The sequence below is a fragment of the Coturnix japonica genome, chromosome 10, assembly GCF_001577835.2.
Source record: "Coturnix japonica isolate 7356 chromosome 10, Coturnix japonica 2.1, whole genome shotgun sequence".
Lineage (NCBI taxonomy): Eukaryota > Metazoa > Chordata > Aves > Galliformes > Phasianidae > Coturnix > Coturnix japonica.
The window spans coordinates 18027634-18046882 of record NC_029525.1 but is presented as its reverse complement, the minus strand read 5'-3'; the positions used below and the strand labels follow the sequence as shown (position 1 = coordinate 18046882).

At 57.3% G+C, this 19249-nt stretch overlaps 1 protein-coding gene across 4 annotated transcripts in view; it reads right to left on the bottom strand.

The window, feature by feature from the left end:
- The window catches only part of FRMD5 (FERM domain containing 5), a 38081-nt gene that overhangs the window by 4683 nt on the left and 14149 nt on the right, over positions 1-19249 (bottom strand). For all 4 annotated transcript variants that reach the window (XM_015873445.2, XM_015873447.2, XM_015873448.2 and 1 more), the window contains exons 2-10: positions 3792-3896; positions 3446-3488; positions 3166-3244; positions 2501-2598; positions 2087-2210; positions 1914-2001; positions 485-573; positions 308-371; positions 113-204 (exon numbers count right to left, since the gene is read on the bottom strand). In XM_015873445.2, coding sequence (XP_015728931.1) covers positions 113-204; positions 308-371; positions 485-573; positions 1914-2001; positions 2087-2210; positions 2501-2598; positions 3166-3244; positions 3446-3488; positions 3792-3896 — 782 coding nt within the window. The remainder of the gene's footprint in view (positions 1-112; positions 205-307; positions 372-484; positions 574-1913; positions 2002-2086; positions 2211-2500; positions 2599-3165; positions 3245-3445; positions 3489-3791; positions 3897-19249) is intronic.

The window sequence follows — 19249 nt, the reverse complement described above, 5'->3', positions numbered from 1 at the left end:
GGGAGCAGCCCTAGAGCTGTGGGCAGGGGGGCACAGCGCTGCACTGCCCCACACTGGTGAGCCCAGGAGTGACCCATGGGGAGCACAGAGCAAAGCACATCCCTGCACTCACTTGTAGAAGGCCTGGTTCTCTATTCCACACTTCCAGAGGTGCTTGCAGGCTTCGGGTGTTGGGGCAAAGTAGGTGAGGACAATTTTCTTCTCCTGCAGCAGAAAGAAGAGTGTTGGACCAGAACTGTGGGATGGCAGCAGCACAAAGAGCATGGCCACAGCCAGGCAGGGCAGCCCCAAAAGGAAACACACTCACCTCCTTCTGACTCACATACAGGTAGAAGGTCTTCCCCTCAAACTTCATTTTGGTCACCTCATTCCTGCAGGGACAAGGGCAGGGATGTGCTATTAGAGGCTGCCCGGCCCCATTGGCGCTTACCCCCTCCCCATCACACTGAGCTGCAGGGCACAGGGTCAGTGCGGGGCCGCTCACCACTTGATGAAGTGCACCCTCTTGTTTCCCTGCAGGACGACGAACCCAAAGGGCGTGAAGGCCAGGAATGCTGCATTGCCCGACACGTCCTGCAAGAGAACAGCAGCTCCTCAGCAAAGCAGCACCCAGGGTGGGGCCAGGGCAAAGGGCTGCAGCCGTGATCCCTGCACTGCAGCACTGTGCATGCACCAGCCCCACAGCCCTGCAGCCCCATGTACTGCCCCCAGCACAACGCACAGCGTGCAATATCGCTGTCATCGATCCCATCAATTCACAAGTGAGCAACAAGCAGTGAAGATGGTTACGTGCCTGGCCAGCCCTTTCACTAATAATTAAACTGCATGATGGCAAAATCTTGTTCAGCATTTGAGTGGCCAGGCAGCACCGCGGCCATTTACAACCCATAATTAGTGTCATGGACAGAGCCGGGCAGTGCAGTCACTTAATCACAACAACCAGGCTCTGGGGAAGCACTCATTAACTGCATCGGGGCTCATGCAGAGCACAGAGCTGTGCTGGGCTCTGACAGCGTTGCAGGGCGGCTGTGGGATGGGGAACCACAGCACGTCCAGGCACACAGTGTGGGAGCAGCACGGGGTGTGTGGTGAGCAGGAAGGGATCCTCGGGATGTGAGCAGACAATAAGTCAGGTTCACACCAAGACTGGATCACAATTCACTTCAATCCACCTGGGGTAAACAGGTGAGAACAAAGAGCCCAAATCCTGTCCCACACAAAGCAAAGCACAGAGCTGAGCCACGGGCATGAGGAGTGCTGTGGGCAGGAGTACCTGGCCCTGCCTCACCTGGGGAGCCCCCACCCCACTGCTGGGTGACCCCACTGCTGGGTGACCCCGCTGTGAGCCCCACTGCTGGGTATCACAGGGCACACACTGCCCACAATAAGAGCTATCAGTGCACAGCAGTGCAGGAGCTGCTCCCCCAGCACCAGCTATCAGCAGCACCAGCAGCGCTCACCCATGTACCTACCCAGTGCCAGCACCCAGCCCTGTGCTGCTGTGACCCTGCTCAGCCCAGCTCCATGCTGGGTGGCTCTCCCCACGTGTTGGCTGTGAGTGGGGATTTACACAGCCCAGCTCCTCCTGCTCTGCTCCCTGCATCCCTCTGTGTGCAGGGGGGGTCTGGGGGAGCACAGCGTGGGGTCAGAGTCAATAAAAGCTGCTTCCAGCAGAAAGCTCCATCACTGTGGGTGTGCAGGCAGGGAGGGGGCTGTCCTGGTTATGGGTATGGTGGTGGTGGTGGTGGGGCTGCGGTTGGAATGGGGGAGGTTTTTCCAACCTTAGTGGTTCTATGGCACCCAGATGCTGCCCCATGCAGTGGCACTCCCAGCCCCACGGACGGCAGTGGGTCTCCTCTGCAGCGTATCAGCCCAAAAGGAGCAGTGCGGGGCTGGCTGCCAGGAGCGCTCACCTTGCAGGGGTGGGGGTCCACGCCGTAGGTCTCCAGGGTCTGCGCCTTCCTTAGGAAGTTCAGCTCAGAAGTGGCCGGTGTCTGCCCGCTGCGGGAGGGAGAAGGGAGAGGTGGGCTGTGCGCAGGGCAGAGCACGGCGAGCATGAGGGTCCCAGCGCTCACCGAGCCTTTACCTCAGCTCCGATTTGTGGATCTCCGCAATCTTCCTCTCCAGCTTCTCCGAGTGCTTCGGGAAGAACTGGAACTTGGAGCTGTAGCCCTCCGGGTGCTTCCCGGGGTCGTAGTCACCGATCTCAGCTGGGGGGGGACACAAGTGGTGAGCGGCCCCGCTGAGGGCACGGGAGGGCTCATGGCTCAGCCATATTAACCACACCCCCCCCGGAGCCCCACACCGCCCACCCCACAGCCCCAGTGCCCCCAGGCGGTCGCAGGGGCTGCAGCCCGCACGGCACGGTCCCGACCCAGCCCCGCAGTACGGCCCTTTGCCGGGTGACATTTGTATTCGAGGTGCAGTGATCTGTTGTAAGTGAAATAATGTAATCGGGACTCAGAGCGAAAAGCAGATTTATCTTGTCAGGAAGCATTACCTTGAAGGATATAGGCGGCCAGCAGCGCGGCGTCAGAGGTCTTGCAGAGGAGGCGGCCGTGGTAGAGATCTCTTTTGATCTGCAGGAAGACTAAATACCTGCAGACAGCACACAGCACACAGCCCGTTGGCCAAGTGCAGCTCGCGTGGCCCGAGCGGGGCTGTCCCAGCCACACACGCGTGTAACGCACAGCCCGGGTGTGAGGCGCTGCCAGCCCCAACCCGCAGCTGGGGGCACATCCCACCCCCAGCAGCGCTGAGGCTGAGCCCCCCTCACAGCGCTGCCCACGGGGGCCGGTGCCTTTGAGCCACAAGACCCAAGTTCTGGATCCAGGGTCCATTTCCTCAGTCATTCATGCACCCACTGTATCCCTGGATCATCTCGAATAGCTTGTTTTTAGATAATAAGCATGTAAGGTAATGAAGCAGACCATGGAGGGAGCTATCTTGCCAGCAGACCCTGCTGTGCCCACTGGAGTGCAGGGGGGGAGAGGTGCTGGGCAGGAGGTGGGTGCACAGCGTGCAGCTCTGCTCTGAGGGTGCTGCAGGAGCAGCAGCAGCACAGGCTCTGTGCATGGTGGGCTGCGTGCTGGGTGGCAAAATAGCCCTTCCCATGGGCTGAGCACAAACACAAACCTGGGGCCCCACCCCACACCCCCCCCTCACCTGGTGATCTCCTCCTTCAGTGCCGCAGGGTCTGTGGGGTAGAACTTGACACGGAAGCACATGGTGAAGGGCGGCTGGGCTGCAGGAACAGCAGGACTGTCACCAACCCGGCACCAAACCATGGGGCACCACAACCCCACCCCCACCCCGGTCACACAGGGTGGCCTACACCAGCCCTCGTGCCCCCCATATGCTGTGGGGATGGGGGGCACCCAGCTGTGCCAAGCACTGCCACGCAGACACTGCTCAGTGTTTTGCTTGTACCAGGAGCGATGCTTACCCCTCATCTGCTTCACAACGGACTTCGTGAACTCCAGCCAATGCTGAAATGAGAAAGGAAGGGATTGGAGCAGCTCTGTAACAAATGTTTGCCACCAGGGACACAAACAGGACACTGCTGGAACCAGAATCCCACACAGGGGCAATCCCCTGCCCAGCCCTGCCCGCAGTGTGTGCGGTGGGAGCAGCCCTGGGGGCACTGCACAGCCTGGGGTGGGCACACGGTGCAGCAGGAGCAGCACAGAGCATCCCAGCGCCACACACTGCATGCAGTGCAGCACCAGACTGCAGCCATACTGCTGTGTGCTCCACATAGGGCCTCAGTCACACCGCACTGAGCCGCTCACCCTCTGCTTGTCGGGGTCCACAAAGCGGATGCCGAAGTAGTCCTTCTCCAGCAGGTTCAGGTGGTGGCACAGGAGGTCAAACAGGTACTGCCCCTTGGCATCTCTCTGCAAGACAGGAACGGCATTGGCAGCGCAGCGGGGTTGGGGGAGCTGAGATACTGGACCAAGGAAGCAGGCAGGGAGATGAAGGTACTGAACCTGTCACATCGGGCTGGGGATGCAGCAGAGCCACATGAGGATGCCCTATGCACCCCCGAGGCCATGCAGCCCCAGATGAGGGCTGGTCCATCAACAGTGGGATCAGCCCATATAGAGCATAAAGCCGTGCAGTGTTGTGCACAACCCCCTCACACTTACGCTGATGTAACTGCTCCAGCATCCTTCAGTCTGATTTATGATCACCCACTGTAACTTTAGCTCACAGAGCAGAGCCCCAGCACCCACCCACACTGTGCCCCCACACCATGGTGCTGCTGGCTGGGTGCTTTGGGTGTCCACGGGTCCTATCAGCCAAAGCCAGGAGCAGAGGCAGAGCTCTGCACTCAGCATCACGCTGCCCACAGCACTGGGACTGGGACTGGGACTGGGGACACAGAGTCTCAGAGTCACTAAGGCTGGAAAAGGCCTCTCAGATCCCCATTGCGCCCCCCCCCTTCCCACCATGCCCACTGTCACATCCCCACTGTCACATCCCCCACTGCCACATCCCCACATTAGAGCAGCTGCTGATCCCCAGAGCCTCAGCACGGCGCAGTGCCCAACCTGCAACCCATGCTCTGCATTTTGCTTTATGTTTTTGCCCTCTATGAGGGGCAGGATGGAGCAGCAGAGCAGCGATGCCCGCAGCATCATGCCCTGCACGCCTCAAGGCCCTTTGTTTGCAGGATCCATGTCTTCCTTTCCATACCCATGCCCCAGATTGGCACTAGGGTGTGCAGCACTGACACAAAGAGCCACACGGAGCGCCAGGCAGCAGCCCTCCATCCACCAACAGTGTGTGAATGCAAACGGCATTACGGGGGGAAAGGCTTCCTCTTTGATCTCTCTAACTTGAATTAAACATATTCTAAATTAATCATTATGAGTCTGTCTTTCAGGAAATTATCTGAGCTGTCTTTGCAAATCAGAACTTGAAAGAGCTGTCTGTTGCGTAATAGCAGCTTAAGCATTCCGGTTTGATCTCTGTGTGTTCTTACAAAGGAGGGTTTATGCCGGCCCAGCAGCACGACAGCAGCCAACTCAGTGCCACCAGTGCCCACACCTGAGCGTTTGTTGCTTCTGCCTTAAGCTTCTGGTGCAGTTAAAGAGCTGACATTGCTGCAGGGCTGCTGCAGGATGGTGATGCTGCCACCAGAGCCAGGCAGCTCCCTGCTCCCGAGCTGTGCTCAGTCCTTTTCTTCTCAATTCAGAGGAGTTCAGACAACAAACCGAGCACACTCAGGCTGGCAGCAGTGCTCTGTGGCACATGGCCCATCAATGGGGCATCCCTGCAGGTACTTGGGCTTCCGTCACCTCAGCACACCAAAGCTGCACTCAGCAGCTCGTGCTGCAGGAACAGGTCTGGGGCACACGAGGCCCCGTGGGTGCCAACCCAGCCTGGTGCTCCCAGTGCAAGGATGAGCCCCTCGGGACTTGCTGAGAGCCAGCACTGTGAGAGCACCTGGGGGGGTAATGGGAACAGCAGAGCTCCAGAAAGACATGGGCCGAAAAGCAGCAAGCATGAAATCTCAGAAGTTTAAGAAGATTAAAGTAACCTTCCCTTCTTCATTTTTCTAAGCTCCTCAGCCAAAATTAGGGTCACGCAGCTAAAATGAAATGAGTTAATAATAGCAGCTCATCTCCAATGAGCAGTGCTGGCTCCTTCCCTCCTGCTGCCCAGCTCAGCACCAGCCCTGGAGCCTGACTACAGAATCACTGAGTCTCTGAGGCTGGAGAAGATCTCTGAGACCCTCAGATTCAGCCCAACCCATTCCTCCATGCCCCCTTAAGTGTGTTGCACAGAGCCACAGCCCCACAGCTCGGGGATGGTGACCCCCTGCCCCCTGCACAGCCTGTGCTGCTGCTTCACAGCCCTTCTGGAGAAGGAACTTCTGCTGGCTGAGCCCAACCTGAGCTCCCCCCTTCCTTCTGCCGGAGCTGTGCACAGTGCCCTGCTCCGTGCATCACTGCATGCCACAGCTTTATGCCATGTAATTGCTCCTTCCAGCATCCCAAACAGGTTACACTTCCTCGTGTTGTAAATTGCACAAAGCTGTATGGCACAGCAACCAGGAAACTGCACAGCTCAGTCAGTGAGCACAGCCCCGTGCCCAGCCAACACGGGCACACTTAGTGCTGGGGGTGCACAGCTCCTTGCACAACCCTACAGCCCACGGCAGTGCCCGCTCCAGGGATTAAGTGCCAGACTTAGGGAGCAAATAGCACAGCCTTCCTGCAGCGCTGGAGCCGAGCTGTGGGGCCGGCAGCCCTTCTGCTCCACAGCTTAGGGGGAGATTATTTCTTAAAAGGAAACTGTCAAGAAAAGTCTGTTCTAAAAAGTGAAGTCGGAGCTTAAATCTCTTTGGCGGCAGCAGCTGAGCCGGGAGAGATCAAAGAACCACGGCTCCACTGCAGCACGAGGGGATTTTCGCTGAGCAATTTGATGGCAATTTGTGCTTTAAGTGCTTCATTTTCAACATCCTGCATTGTGCTGCGTGGGGCTGGGATTTACTGTCCCTCAGATGGAGTCAGCGTTCAGCCTGCAGACAGGGGGGGGGCTCCGGGCAGCTCAGCCTGCACAGTAAGCTGGAACCTCATCAGAACTGCAGCACAGGGAGAAAGTGGGCAAAAACCCCACAGGCTGGAAGCATCCTTACAGCAGGCGGCCACACGGGCAGTTCTGTCCCCAGGACTTACTATGGGAGTTTGCTAACACATGGGAGCAGGGCAGCGCTACAGGAGCAGGGCAGTGCCATAGGGGCAAGCAGTGCTATAGGGCAGTGCTATAGGCACAGAGCAGTGCTGTGGGGGCAGGGCAGTGCCGTGCTGTGCTCAGTGCAGCTGCAGTGGCCCCCACTGTCCCCCCCCCCAGTTCCCCCCCCCACAGGGCCATCTGCTGCTGTTTCTCACAGCAAAACATTCATCAGTGAGTCACAATTAGGGATGAGCACGACGAGGGCTTTTGCCAGAATAGGGAATTTAACGCCATTCAAATATTTATCGTGGGTTACATGCAGGGGAAGTTTTCCTCCCCTAAGCAGCCATGGAGGGTGCCGGGCTGCCCCACGGCCCTGCAGGAGGTGGGTGCTTGTTCTGCAGCCACCCAATGCCCAGCTGCAGTGGAGGAGCACAGATGTGGCACAGCACAGGGATGCTCAGCTCCAGGGCCCCCATGGCACAGCCCGGCCGTGCCCTCATCACAGCACCTGGATGTGGGGATACGGAAACCAGGCCACGTTCTGCAAAGCCCCACTTATTCTCCAGCCCTGGAGCAAAGCACACACAGGGATCTGGTGACAGACAGCCTCCCCTTGCACTGTGCCACTGCGCTGCTGTGCAACCTTCATGAATTAAATTCAGAACTTCTGTAATTCAGAAGCACTGAAAACCTCTCTCCATAAAAGCAAATTGCCTTCTCCCATCGTTCAAGCTCATGTTTTCATTCATGTGAGCTTGGAGCGGCTCCATGTTTGCTCTTGTTTAAGTTGGCACTCCTCTTCCATGGGCGCACAGAGCGCTGCTGGTGCAGCGGATGGCGGTGTGTGCGAGGAGCAGACTCACAGCATCCAGCTGATCATCAGGACTGCAAGGACTGCAAGGAAGCGAGTCCTGCTTGCAGCGCATGGGACAAACCCATGGACAACTGCATCACTGCAGCTCCCACCTCAAGGGAGCAGCAACTGGATCTCAGAGACCCCTCGCAGGTACCCTGAGGTCTGAAGGTACAATGAGGTGCCGAGTGGTCCATGCTAAGCCTGGACTCCTGCTCCAGTGCAGAGCAGCTCCACCAAAGCACCCCTAATGCTGTGGCCATGGGCTGCAGATTGCTGCAGAACCCCACTGCTGAGCAGAGCTCTTTGCAGCCAACAGCACCGCTCACATTGCTGCTGCAGGGCAGGAACAGCAAGACAAGAGAGGAACCAAAGCCAGGAGCCGCGCGTGCTGCTCAGCTCCAGGAAAGCACCTTTGGTTTTCCTGGCAACAGCCCCGAGGAGAAGCTCGCTTTCCTTCCAGCAGCTGAACGCAGCAAAACGCTCACAGGAGGGAAGAAAGAAACGTGTAAACGGGTCATAAATATTTACAGGCCGTGAAAGCGGAGCGCGGTGGGAGCAGCGGCTGCAGCGCCGGCACAACCCAGCGCCTCCTGCTGCCCCGGGCTGAGCGCGGCTCAGACGCAGCTGAACACAGCGCTGTGACCCACACGGACCCACAGCAGCTCACAGCTCTTGGCCGCGGCGCGGCAGGAACTCAGCTCAGAGTGGTATGAAATGAGCTGCCTGGGCTCCTCAGAGGGCTGCAGTCAGGGACTGACATGAGAACGGGCTCTGATTTACTGAGCCCCGGGAGATCTCTGCCCTCAGAGACACTGCACTGCTCCTGGGCACCAAGGAAGGTGGCATTTTTATAACCACGGTATCACTTCACTGCAGGGCTGTTAATCCTCCCCAGAGGTGATTTCCCAGGGAAATGGAGGAGGGCAATTTAAGACATAAACCATCCCCACTAATCTAGGGCAGGCAGTGAAAACTTCCATAAATCCAACGCTGCTGTTGGCAGGAGGCACCACACGGACACCAGCAACACGTGATGCAAATCTTTCTGATGACAGTGTTATTTTACCTCTAACATTGTGAAATCAATTTCAGCCCATGTGCCGGGCACTGTGGAAGGAGAACGGTGTGTCAGCTCCCTCCACCTGCCCCGGTCCTGCAGCCCTCTGCCCTCAGCATGATGCTAACCATGACTAGCACCACTGCAGCCAGACCCGACTCTCCTCTCCTCCTTAGTGCCCAAGCAGGCGTTAAGTGCCAGCCCCTTCACCTGCCCAGAGCCAGGCACAGTGCTGCTGGCATACACCTGGTGTGCAGAGCACTGAGCTCTGGGTGCTAAATGCATCACACAGCCCAAGCATTGACCATGGAGGAGCCAACGGGCCCCGCATTGGCCTTGCTTTGTCTCCATCCTTCACAGTCCCACGCAGCTCAGGGTCAGTTTGATGCACCACTGGCATCGTGCTGGACAAAGCAGGAGAAGATTCTATGATTCCGTGGTTCCATGGTTCTATGGATGTAAGAGCACGTGCAGTGCTGGCAGGGCACAGTGAGGAGATGGCACTGTGGGCAGGCAGTGCTTTCCTTAAAGGAAAGCTCAAAAAAGATCTCGGTCCTTCCAGGCAGCAGTCACATGCCAACGTCACATGTGACCTTTTCAGATTAACCTAAGAGGGCAAAAAGCATTTTCTTAGGAGCGTGATGTGGGGAATGGTGATGCGGGCCGACATCTCCCCGACAGCGCCTGCGGGCCGCGGAGCAGCGCTGTGCTCACAGCGCACATCGGGGGCTGCAGCCCTCGGGAGGGGGCAGCGCTGAGGTCCCCGCCTGGACGCTGCTCCTCACCGCGAACCCACTGGGAGCCGGATGGTGCCGGGAGCGGAGCGCAGACACAGCGACACAGCCCCGCACCCGAGCAGACTCTGGGTTGGCATCAGCGGGAGGGATGTTCCACGGGACGCCGTCGGAGAACTGGAACGAAAAGCACTTTTCCTGCATTTTCCAGCCTGGGGGGAGGGCAGCACGGCCCCGGGGCCGCCCCTCCTGCTGCAATGGGGCCGCGCAGCAGAAGAGCAAACAGAACGCAGCAGAAGCGCCATCCCATCCCCCAGCGCGTATAATCCGTGCTGCCAGCATCGCAGGCGCTCTATTTCTTTCATCCCTATCTACAATCATCTAATTCCACTCGTACCGCGGGCACCACGACGCCGAGCGCTGGGTGTGTGGGCTCAGACAGCAGCTGAGGAGGGGACGGAGCCGACTCGGCACAGCGGGACCGGTGCGCGCTACTGCGCTACCTTCACGCAGTGCCCTTGTTTACTTTCCATATCAAAAAGCGACGGAATAAAGGATCCTCAGCTCCAATCGACAACAAAACGTTTGACAAAGCGTTGCGTTTAGAGATGAGAGACAGCAGCGGGGCGGGCTGACATTTAGAGGAGTGCTCGTGCTGCATTTGCACAAAAGAGGAGCGGCAGCGGCACAGCAGAGCGGCACTGCTGGGCTGGGGGAGGGAGGACTTGGGCTGCTGTCAGCCCTTGCCATGGCAGCGCAGCCAAGGGCACGGCTCGGGATGAGGGGAGGCAAAACATGGGATAAAGCCCAGCATGGAAAGGGAGGGCACGGCACATTGCAGAGCTGCACCTCGAGCTGGAGCCGGCAGCAGCCACAGAGCTGCGGTGGGTGGGAAAGGAGCACGGAGGCAGCTGCCACGTCCCAGGCATCTGCCCACTGCCAGCAACAGGCAGAGGTGCACGGGGACCTGCTGCCAGCTGCTGCTGTGACATGTCTGCACGACCAGCAGTCACTGCAGCTCTGAAAGCTTAAAGGCGGCATTCTCCCATTTTATGGTGCATCCAGTGGTAACGTGGCCCTGCCTCGAAGCCACGGAGACACGGTCAGTGTGCACACTCAGTGCCACTGTCCCACCTCAGCTTGCTCCCACCCTGAGCAGCCCCACGTGCCACGCAGCACATCCCCCACAGTGCTCACCCCAAAGCCACGCACAGCAGGTGAGCACTGCACAGCTTAATAGGAGACTTCCAATGCAGGGCCTGATTGAAGCTGACATGAGCTGAATGGCTCAGCACCAAGTGCTGCACCACTGTGCTTGCAACAGCCCCGTGATAAATCCATAGCTCTGCTCTGCTCCCCTGACCACATGGCAGCTCCCTGCGCCCACCAGGATACACCCCGCAGGGCTCTGGCTCAGCAGGAGCGCTGCCATCAGGCACAGCCCATGTGAGTTCCCTCGGAACGACCCTACACAGCAGTGCCTGAGTCCCCTGGGACCTCAGGTGGGGAGCCATGCCAACCCTCAATAGGGGAACCACTGTAATCTCAGCCCCTTCAGCAGTGTGAGATGAAGGAGAGGGAGCTGTCGCTCTCTGTGTGGGTTCCTGAGGTTATGTTAAAGCACAGGCCCGGGAGTAGAAACAAAAATAGTGACAGAAACAAAGCTCTGTGCCCACATGGTCAGATCCAATCACATCCAGGCTGAGGAGTGCCCCTGGGGTCCCAACTCCTGCTCTGGGGGCCAAGTATTGCCCTCCACAGCTCCCTGGGAACAGAGAGCCCTCCTCCTTTCAGCTGCAAACAGCTGCTGATGGGGAGAAATAAAGATCCTCCAATAAATGAGGCGCACATTTGCTCCAGCAGCCTTCGACCTCGCGGAGTTGTGGGATGTTGTTATTTGGGAACTGGTTCTCCGCCCCCCAAAGCCCAACACACTGAGGTCACTCCAGTGCTGGCCCCACTCTGCAGCCCTGGTGCACACCAGGGTCTGATCTCCATGGCAATGAATCAAGGCTGGGGGCCTCAGAGCACTCCTTGCAGTACCAGAGGGCTCCCTAAAGGTTCCACCTCCATGCACTCCTATGGAAACGTGCACTTGAAGTATTACTGGAATATAAATTAATCTGATTTGCTCCACAACAAACAACCACATGAATAAGGAGCAGCGCGGTGCATTTCAGAGCTCCTGCAATTATGAGCAAACCTACAATTAGGTACTGCTGTTTGCATGCAAAGCGTGAGGTTCAAACCAGTAATTTGAATGGAGGTCTCAATGAAACGGGCTTTGAGAAGGTCTGGAACACAGTAAAACACCTGGATTCAGAGATTAGTTGTCTTCTCAAACACAGCAATGAAAGGAAGCGTGATGAAACCATTCCTCACTGCAGGTGCTGCTGGGTCTGCTTTGGGCACAGCACCGAGCCCAGTGCTTGGAATGGGACATCAACTGGCTTCCCTTTCTCCTGCAGTGCTCTGCTGGCTGGTGGCAAACACATGGCTGTGGGCAGGACAAAGCTCTGCCCTGACATGGGCTGAAGGGCTGGGAGCAGCACCAGCAGCCCAGGCAGCCTGAGCAAGGCAACCCAGCAACCTGAGCAGCCCCAGCAGCCCGCACATCTCCCTGAGCCACAATGCTGCATAGCACTGGAGGCAGCAGTGTGTGCTGGGGGCTGAAGGCACTCAGAGCCAAACAAAGGCTCCATCCCCAGGTGTAGGAGCACCCCAGGCTGCCACTGCCCTCCTGGTTGTGCAGAAGAATCCGCTCTCCAAAGGAGCTTGCTGCTCACTTCACATGCCTGCAGCTCCCGGGCACAGCCCTGCTCCGGGCACCCCGCACAGCCCCAATTACTCACATTAACGAGGCCCTGCAGCCCGCATCAGCCATATTTACCTCCTTAATTAAAGATGGCAGCAATAAACATGAAATACGGACAAAGAAGATTTTAATAAATGCCGCCTCCGGGAGCTGCTGTATCCCCCAGAGCCGAGCGGGAAGCACTGCCTATCACAGGTTGCACAGTCATGAAATTAAAACAATATATTGCCGCATAAAATTGATATTAAGCATAATTATCCTGAGTCAGGCTGGGGTGGGCTGAGCGCGCTGTGGGGCAGCAGTGCTCACAGCTGCTCCTGCACTGAGCCCGTTTGGAGCTGAGCAGGTGGGGCACAATATGGGGCACTGTGCTGGGTCTGACCTCACAGAGCTGCACAGGGGGAAAGGTCTGGAGTAACTGCATCCCCTCCTGCTCACTGCATCCCCTCCTTTTCATGGCTTTTCCCTGCATGTTCCTCATCCCGGTCACAGAATTCAAGGTGACCAAATCTGCAATAATTATCAATGCCTAATTAGCTTGTTGCCCTGTGGAGCTGCAGGGCAGGGACCTGGCTTGCTGCTCTGTGCTGGATAATGGAGTTCAAACCTTTGTGTTCAGGAGGAGCTGACTGGTTAGGATTTACATCATGGTTTTGTGGGGACGGGAATTGTTTCTCTCTTCAGGTCTGTACTGTTCCCCTTACAGCCAGAAACCCACTTCATAGAGCCATAGAATGGCTCAGGGACTGTGAGTGATACCTCCACAAAGGGAAGCTCTGAAAGCCCAAAGGAAAGCAACACTTCAGCCCAAACCAACCCAACGTCAGCATCCTTCCAGGTGAGCTCTGCCCACAGGGAAACAAAGGCAGCGCTGATCCCACTGCTGGGAGACCAACGCAACCGTGCTGCAGAGAGATGCACCCTGTTGGATCTTTTTTTATGATGAGCTTTAAAAAGTGGTCAATAAAGACAAAAGCATTCATTTAATATATGTATACTCCCATGAGACATCTAACCTGCTGTTGCATGGCATTTTGACTGAAAATTAGAAGGGTACAAACCCAACACAGCACTGCAAACTGGATTCCCAGTGGGGCTCTCCAGAAATGGGACTGACCCCATTCCTCATCTCCAGGCCCTGCACTGCCATGAGGTCTGCAGGCACAGAGCAGCACCCAGTGAGCTGCCAGCCCTGCTGGGTAGGCTGAACCCACATGGAAAAGAAGCATTTCTCCCTGCCAGATGGAGTGCCTGCACCTGGGGACGGGGAGCACGTGCCTCCTTCATTAGGGTACAAAGTGCTGCTGCTGGGGGGCAGAAGGGGAGGCTGCAGAGATGGGGGCGCTGGGGGGTGTTACCAGGAGGTCTGACAGCAGGGAGCAGCCAAGGGCTTTCCCCTGCCAGGACTGCAACACGCAGGATAAAATCCAGCAGGACTGAAGCACATCATTGTTTATTTGTGCTAAAAGGGATTTGTTAAAGCTTGTGGAGCACAGTTTGGGGGTTGTTCTTTGGGGTCATGGTTAGAGCAAAGGCTCTGGCACCAGCAGAGGAAGCCCAGCCCACGTCTGACAGCACAGAGATGGGAACAACCTCACACGGGACCCTGAACCCACAGCACAGAGTGTGACCCTGCACAACCCCAGCTCCCGCTCCCCAGTCACAGATGCTGTGACTCAGCAGCCAACAGAGTCCTGCAGGAGCTCGCAGCAGCTCCCACCCAGCAGTGCGGTGCAGATGCAGGGTGCACAGGGCAGCGCTGCTGCTGGGAGCTGAGTGCTGCAGTGCTCTGTGCCCCTGCCAGCACGCAGACACAGCGCTGCGCTCCGGCAGCTGAGGCGACAATATCTGCTGATTATTTACACGCAGTGTAGCATATGGCCCCCAGCAATAGCGGCACGCCGAGCAGTCTGTTAAGGCTGTTCTGCTCCGTCCTCAGCAGCCCTCTGCACCCAGCAGCAGCGCACATCGCTATTAATCACCTTCCCTGCTCTGCTCCACCGCGGGAGCCCGTCCAACAGGGATGGATGCTGAAAACCATTGGTCCGCGATGGAACCACGTTAGTGCTACCAGCAGCATCCCTCAGTATTTCATTATTACTGATATTTAATGCTTCTGCATAGCCCTGTATGTGGCTGCGGGCACACCAATGTGCTCTGCCTGCTGCCAGAGCCCTGCTTGCTGCACCTCTATTCCCCCCCTTTAGGAGATGAAAATAAAGCACAAAATGGAGTTTTCATATGCAAATGGTATCATCTGTGTGGGCTAAGGGGCTGCACCTTCCAAGTATCACGAGGCACAGAAAAGTCACCGATGTGCATGCAGGGGCTGGGCAGTACGCATTGCATTGCACTGCATCACAGGGCACTGCACTGCATCCTATTGCATCACGCTGCACCACATCACATTGCACCACGTCACACCATGTTGCACTGCGTCACACTGCACCCCATGGCATCACACTGCACCCCATGGCATCACACTGTGCGCCATGGCACTGCATGGCACCCCATGGCATCACTCTGCACCCCATGGTGTTGCAGCGAGCAGCAGGAGTGCTCTGCCCTCACAACCTGTCCATGTGGTTTTAATGCAGAGAAAGGCCACCTCTGACAGCACACATACCATCAGCTGCCCCTGTGCATCCGTGGGGATGGGCAGCCAGCTGTGTGCAGACGGAGGAGCAAAGCACCTCCCAGCTACACGTGCCCAGCACTGGCACATCTGAGCCAGACCCGCTCAGCACAGCTGGGCACCGCAGGCAGCAGAGTCCCAAAAAGCAGAAAAAGGCCGCCTCAATTCACAGCAGCACAATAAGCACAGAGGGAAGGATTTGGAAGGCAGCATTTCCATCTGCTCTTTAGGCCTCGTGCAATTAATCATTGTCCCTCCATTCTCTCTGCCCAGAATGCACCACAATCCATCCATCCCCTTCCCCTGCAGCACCGCCTCGTGCTGCACCGTGTGCTGGGGTTGGGGGCTGCCCTCCTCCTCCTCCTCCTTACACCTCCACCTCATGAATTAGCAATATGCCTGAGCACACAGCGTCCCTGCACCGCGTGCTGACGGAGCGCCCCGTCACAGCCCGGCGTCTGGATGAGCCTTCAAGATAATTTTGGTGCCTTCTGCTGAAGTGCTGATGTCCTTTGTCACATAAGGTGACCTCGCACAGGGTTTGTAAAGGCGCCAATGGAGAGGGATGGATGCACACAGTGCAGAACACGTGGGCAGCACAGCCCCACGGGGCCAGGAGGGATGGGGAGCTGGGGGCCAGCGGGGATGGATTTGGGGTGAAGACCAGGACCAAAGAGCTCACTGCAAACCAGGGAACATGGGGGACATGTGCAGCTCTCCCACCCTGCCCACACTCACTGCAGCAGCAGCCGGTGCCATGACCGAGTGGGCAATGAAACACAACACAGTGCAGACAGACACCCATCACTGTGCTGCCCAAACCCTCTGGTGCCCACACACGGCCCCACTCATGGCCAGCAGTTGTGGGCACCGCAAAGCTGGAGCTCCTCTGTCCTCCCCTCGCTGCTGGGATGAGCACAGCGGGAGCTGCATGGCAATATGGAAATGCAAAATGCACCGCCCGGGGCAGAGCGGGCGCAGCTGCCCCAGATTCAGTGTGGCTGCACACAGATCTCAGGGGACAGGAATGGGTATTTTGGTACAAGTGTGACATCATGTGCAAACGTGTCACATTGCTGTATGTCACACGGATGTCCGTGGACGTGCCCGTGCTCCCACCAAGGTTACACTGGCTGCAGCCCCAGCAGATGCAGCACAGCACCTGGGAGCTGCTGGGGGCACATGGAGGGAGACAGTCTCCAAAGCTTCTCATATCCCCTTTTTGGGACTCAAGTGACGATGCCTCGGTGATGTGCACTGTTGTGAGCATCCATCACATGGCCCATGTGGATGCACAGCCTGTGCCTGCAGACTGCAGCATGTCGAGCTGCCACCCCCACCCCACTGCAGGCAGCGGCTTCCCAGAGACCCAGCGAGGGGCTCAGAGCAGCCGGGTGCACGCAGACATGGGGGTGAGTGGTGCCATCTGCTGAATGCCATCACACCACCGCCTGTGAGGGTCCCTGGGGGTGGCAAGGAAGGGGATGGGTGTGGTGTGGAGCTGCAGGAGGTGCCCGGCACCAGGAGTGCTGCCGAGCTCAGGGGTGCCTCACCAGGGAGCAAGGGGTGGCATGGCCACCATTGGGAGCACCTTCATGGGGAGAAAATGCAGCTGCTGAAGGGCTCTCCAATCAAGTGGAGGAATGCGTTGTCACAGCAGCCTCTGGGAGTGGAGGCAGATGATTTGAATCACAAGCAAAGCAGTTTTTAAAATTAAAGGAGATTACACTGAGCCATAAACAGAGGTCGGGGCTCACAGTGCCCCAGCCCAGAGCAGCACTGCCTTGCATCCCTGCGCTGTGGTCAGACCTCTGTGCATCCCTCTGGTTTTGGGGACATGGGGCTCCTGTTGCAGTGCCAGAGCCACCACTACGTCCAAGCAGAGTTCTGGGAGCAGCTCCTGTGGCTGTCGGTGGTGACTGCAAGCCCATCTATGTGTGCCTTTGTTGTCTCTCTTATGAGCTCTCCAGGAAAACCTGGAGTGCGGCTCCTCAGAGGGCGCAGCCAGAAACAGAGAAACAGAGCTCTGAGTTAAGTGGTGTGCCGTGCTGGCAGCTCCCTCCCGTGCCCACAAGCTCTCACGAGCAGAGCGGGATGATTAACTATTAATACCAGGGCAGAGCCAGCCCTGTGCTGTGCCTCATTGCTCTGAAGGCACCAGGACAGAGCATGGGGCCGTGGGCACACAGGGGGCATTGGTGGCACTGCTGTAGCTCCTGTATGTGGTGGTGATGATGATAGGAGGAGGAAAAGGACAAAGCTACCTGGTATGCTTCAGGTATCATAACCATGTGAGCACAGCCTGGGATTGCCTTCCTCCTTGTAAATCTGGGCACTGTAGTGGGACAAGGACACTCTGTGCATCCAACCAAACCAACCTGCTGCAGCAGAGTGGGTGGACAGCTGCCCATCTGCTCAGGTGGTTTGCCATGGGGAATAGCATTGGCCAGGGAGAAGTGTCTTGTGGTTGTTTGCAAACATTCTGTAGCACAGTGACTTTTTTGCAAACATTCAGTAGCACTGCAATTGTTTGCAAGCAAACACTGTAGCACTGAGATGGAGATACCTACCCCAGCAACCCCAACACACCGAGCAGTTCTGTTTTCCCTTCACCCAGCAAACAGCCTTAAAGCCCCTGCCTGATCAATGCAGTTCTGATACAGCAGAACACCTCGGAGCTGCTCACTCACACCAGGCACATCCCCTGGGTGTGCAGGACAACCAGCTGAGAGCAGTGGGGCAGGAGGATCTCCTGCAGGTGCCTCCTTCCATTCGTTATCAGCATCACCACCATCACAGCTCAGATGTTACTCCTGCAATTGTAACCCAAAGCCATGATTGGAGCCCTCTGACATCTTGCAGCTCTGCTTTGCTCTGGGGAATACTGGGGTGCTGACAAACAGTGCAGAATGGCATGGTATGGCACAGTGTGGCACGGCGCGGCTCTGCTGCCTTGTGCAAGTGAATGTGGTGATGCTCATTAGCTCTGATAGCAGCTCCACTGCCATTGCTTCCCACTAGGACAAAAGGGGCACAGCACACACAGCACGAGCACCACAGTCACTGCAGCAGCCTCTCCTCCATCCACACAGACCTGAGGGGACAGGAGCCACTGCGTAATTCCCTCTGACACAGAACCGCATCGGTCCCGGGAGCAGTGAGCAGCTCATTAGAGCTGGCTGAAGGCCGCTCAGTGCACAGCATCACCTGCAGCTCAGCACCGAGCAGAGCCCAGCCCAGCACTGCTGTGACACTGTGACACTGTGGTGCTCAGCTGCCCCTGCCCCACAGCACAGCAGCACACACTCCCTGCCCGCTGCCTTCGCACGTAGCACACATTCACCCCGAGTTAACTCAGTGCACCTACTGTGCTCAGGCTCGCAGATCCCGGTAAGTGACATCTTTGTATCAGGGCACAGGGATGGGGTGAGGGGTGGGGAACTGCTCTCCATCAGTGCCTGAGCTGCCCCAGCACAGGGCTGAGCTCTGATCCTCCCCGGACCCGGATCCCATGCAGAACCACGGTCGTTTCGGGCCGACTTTGATGGTATGTTTTCATAACGAAGCCGTTGGCAGCATAAGAATGAGGGTTGTGTAACGATGTGTACGGAGCTGGCGGCCCCGCAGAGCGCTGACTGAGAGCACCGAGCGCAGCTCACGGGAGCAGCTCCGCCCCAGGAGTTTTTCTGAGTGTAAGCATTTACTGAAGGAGGTTTGGATTTCCAATTCCAGAACAACAGAGCAGCTGAGGAGATGTGCTGGCGTGACCAGGGTTCAGAGCAGCACCACACAGCTGCAGGGCAGGGGACCCACAGTGCGCTCACATCAGTGTCCTGTGGGCACCTGGAGGTGATCCAGATGACCAACCCAAGGTCTGTGCAATTTCTTCTCTCCATAACACTGCTGCCCACACCTGCAGGAATGGAACACAGGGTGTCCAATAGGATTGGGGTGCTGGGGTGCACAACAGGGAGCTGTAAGCTGGCAGGAGGAGCCTGGGGAGATGTGGGTGCACTCATGCAGCTCTGTGCAGCTTTGTTTTGGTGCTGGAACTGTGACCTCAGCTGTGCTGCCACCTGATCCCAAAAAGAGGACAGAAAAGCGACCACAGTACTGGAGGATGCAGATGGCCCCGAGCAGTGACACACTGGAGCAATGCTGAGCGTGGCCCCGCGCAGCCCAGCTGTGCCTCAACACCCAGCAGCAGCAAGGGGCCTTCTGAGAAAGGCATGGAAAGAATTAAAAGGGGCTGTGCAAACACCAGCAGCACAGTCAAATAACACAGCGGACAGAAACGGGGTCCAGGTTTGCTCCCAAAATGGAAAATGCATATGGGGAAGGGTTTGATGCAAAGCAGCCCCGAGAGCATCACGGCATGCTGCAATCGGTGCAGGAGGGAAAGCCACAGGCTGTGAATCTCAGGAAATGACAAGATTACAAAGAGAAGTCTCAGGTTCTCTGCTCA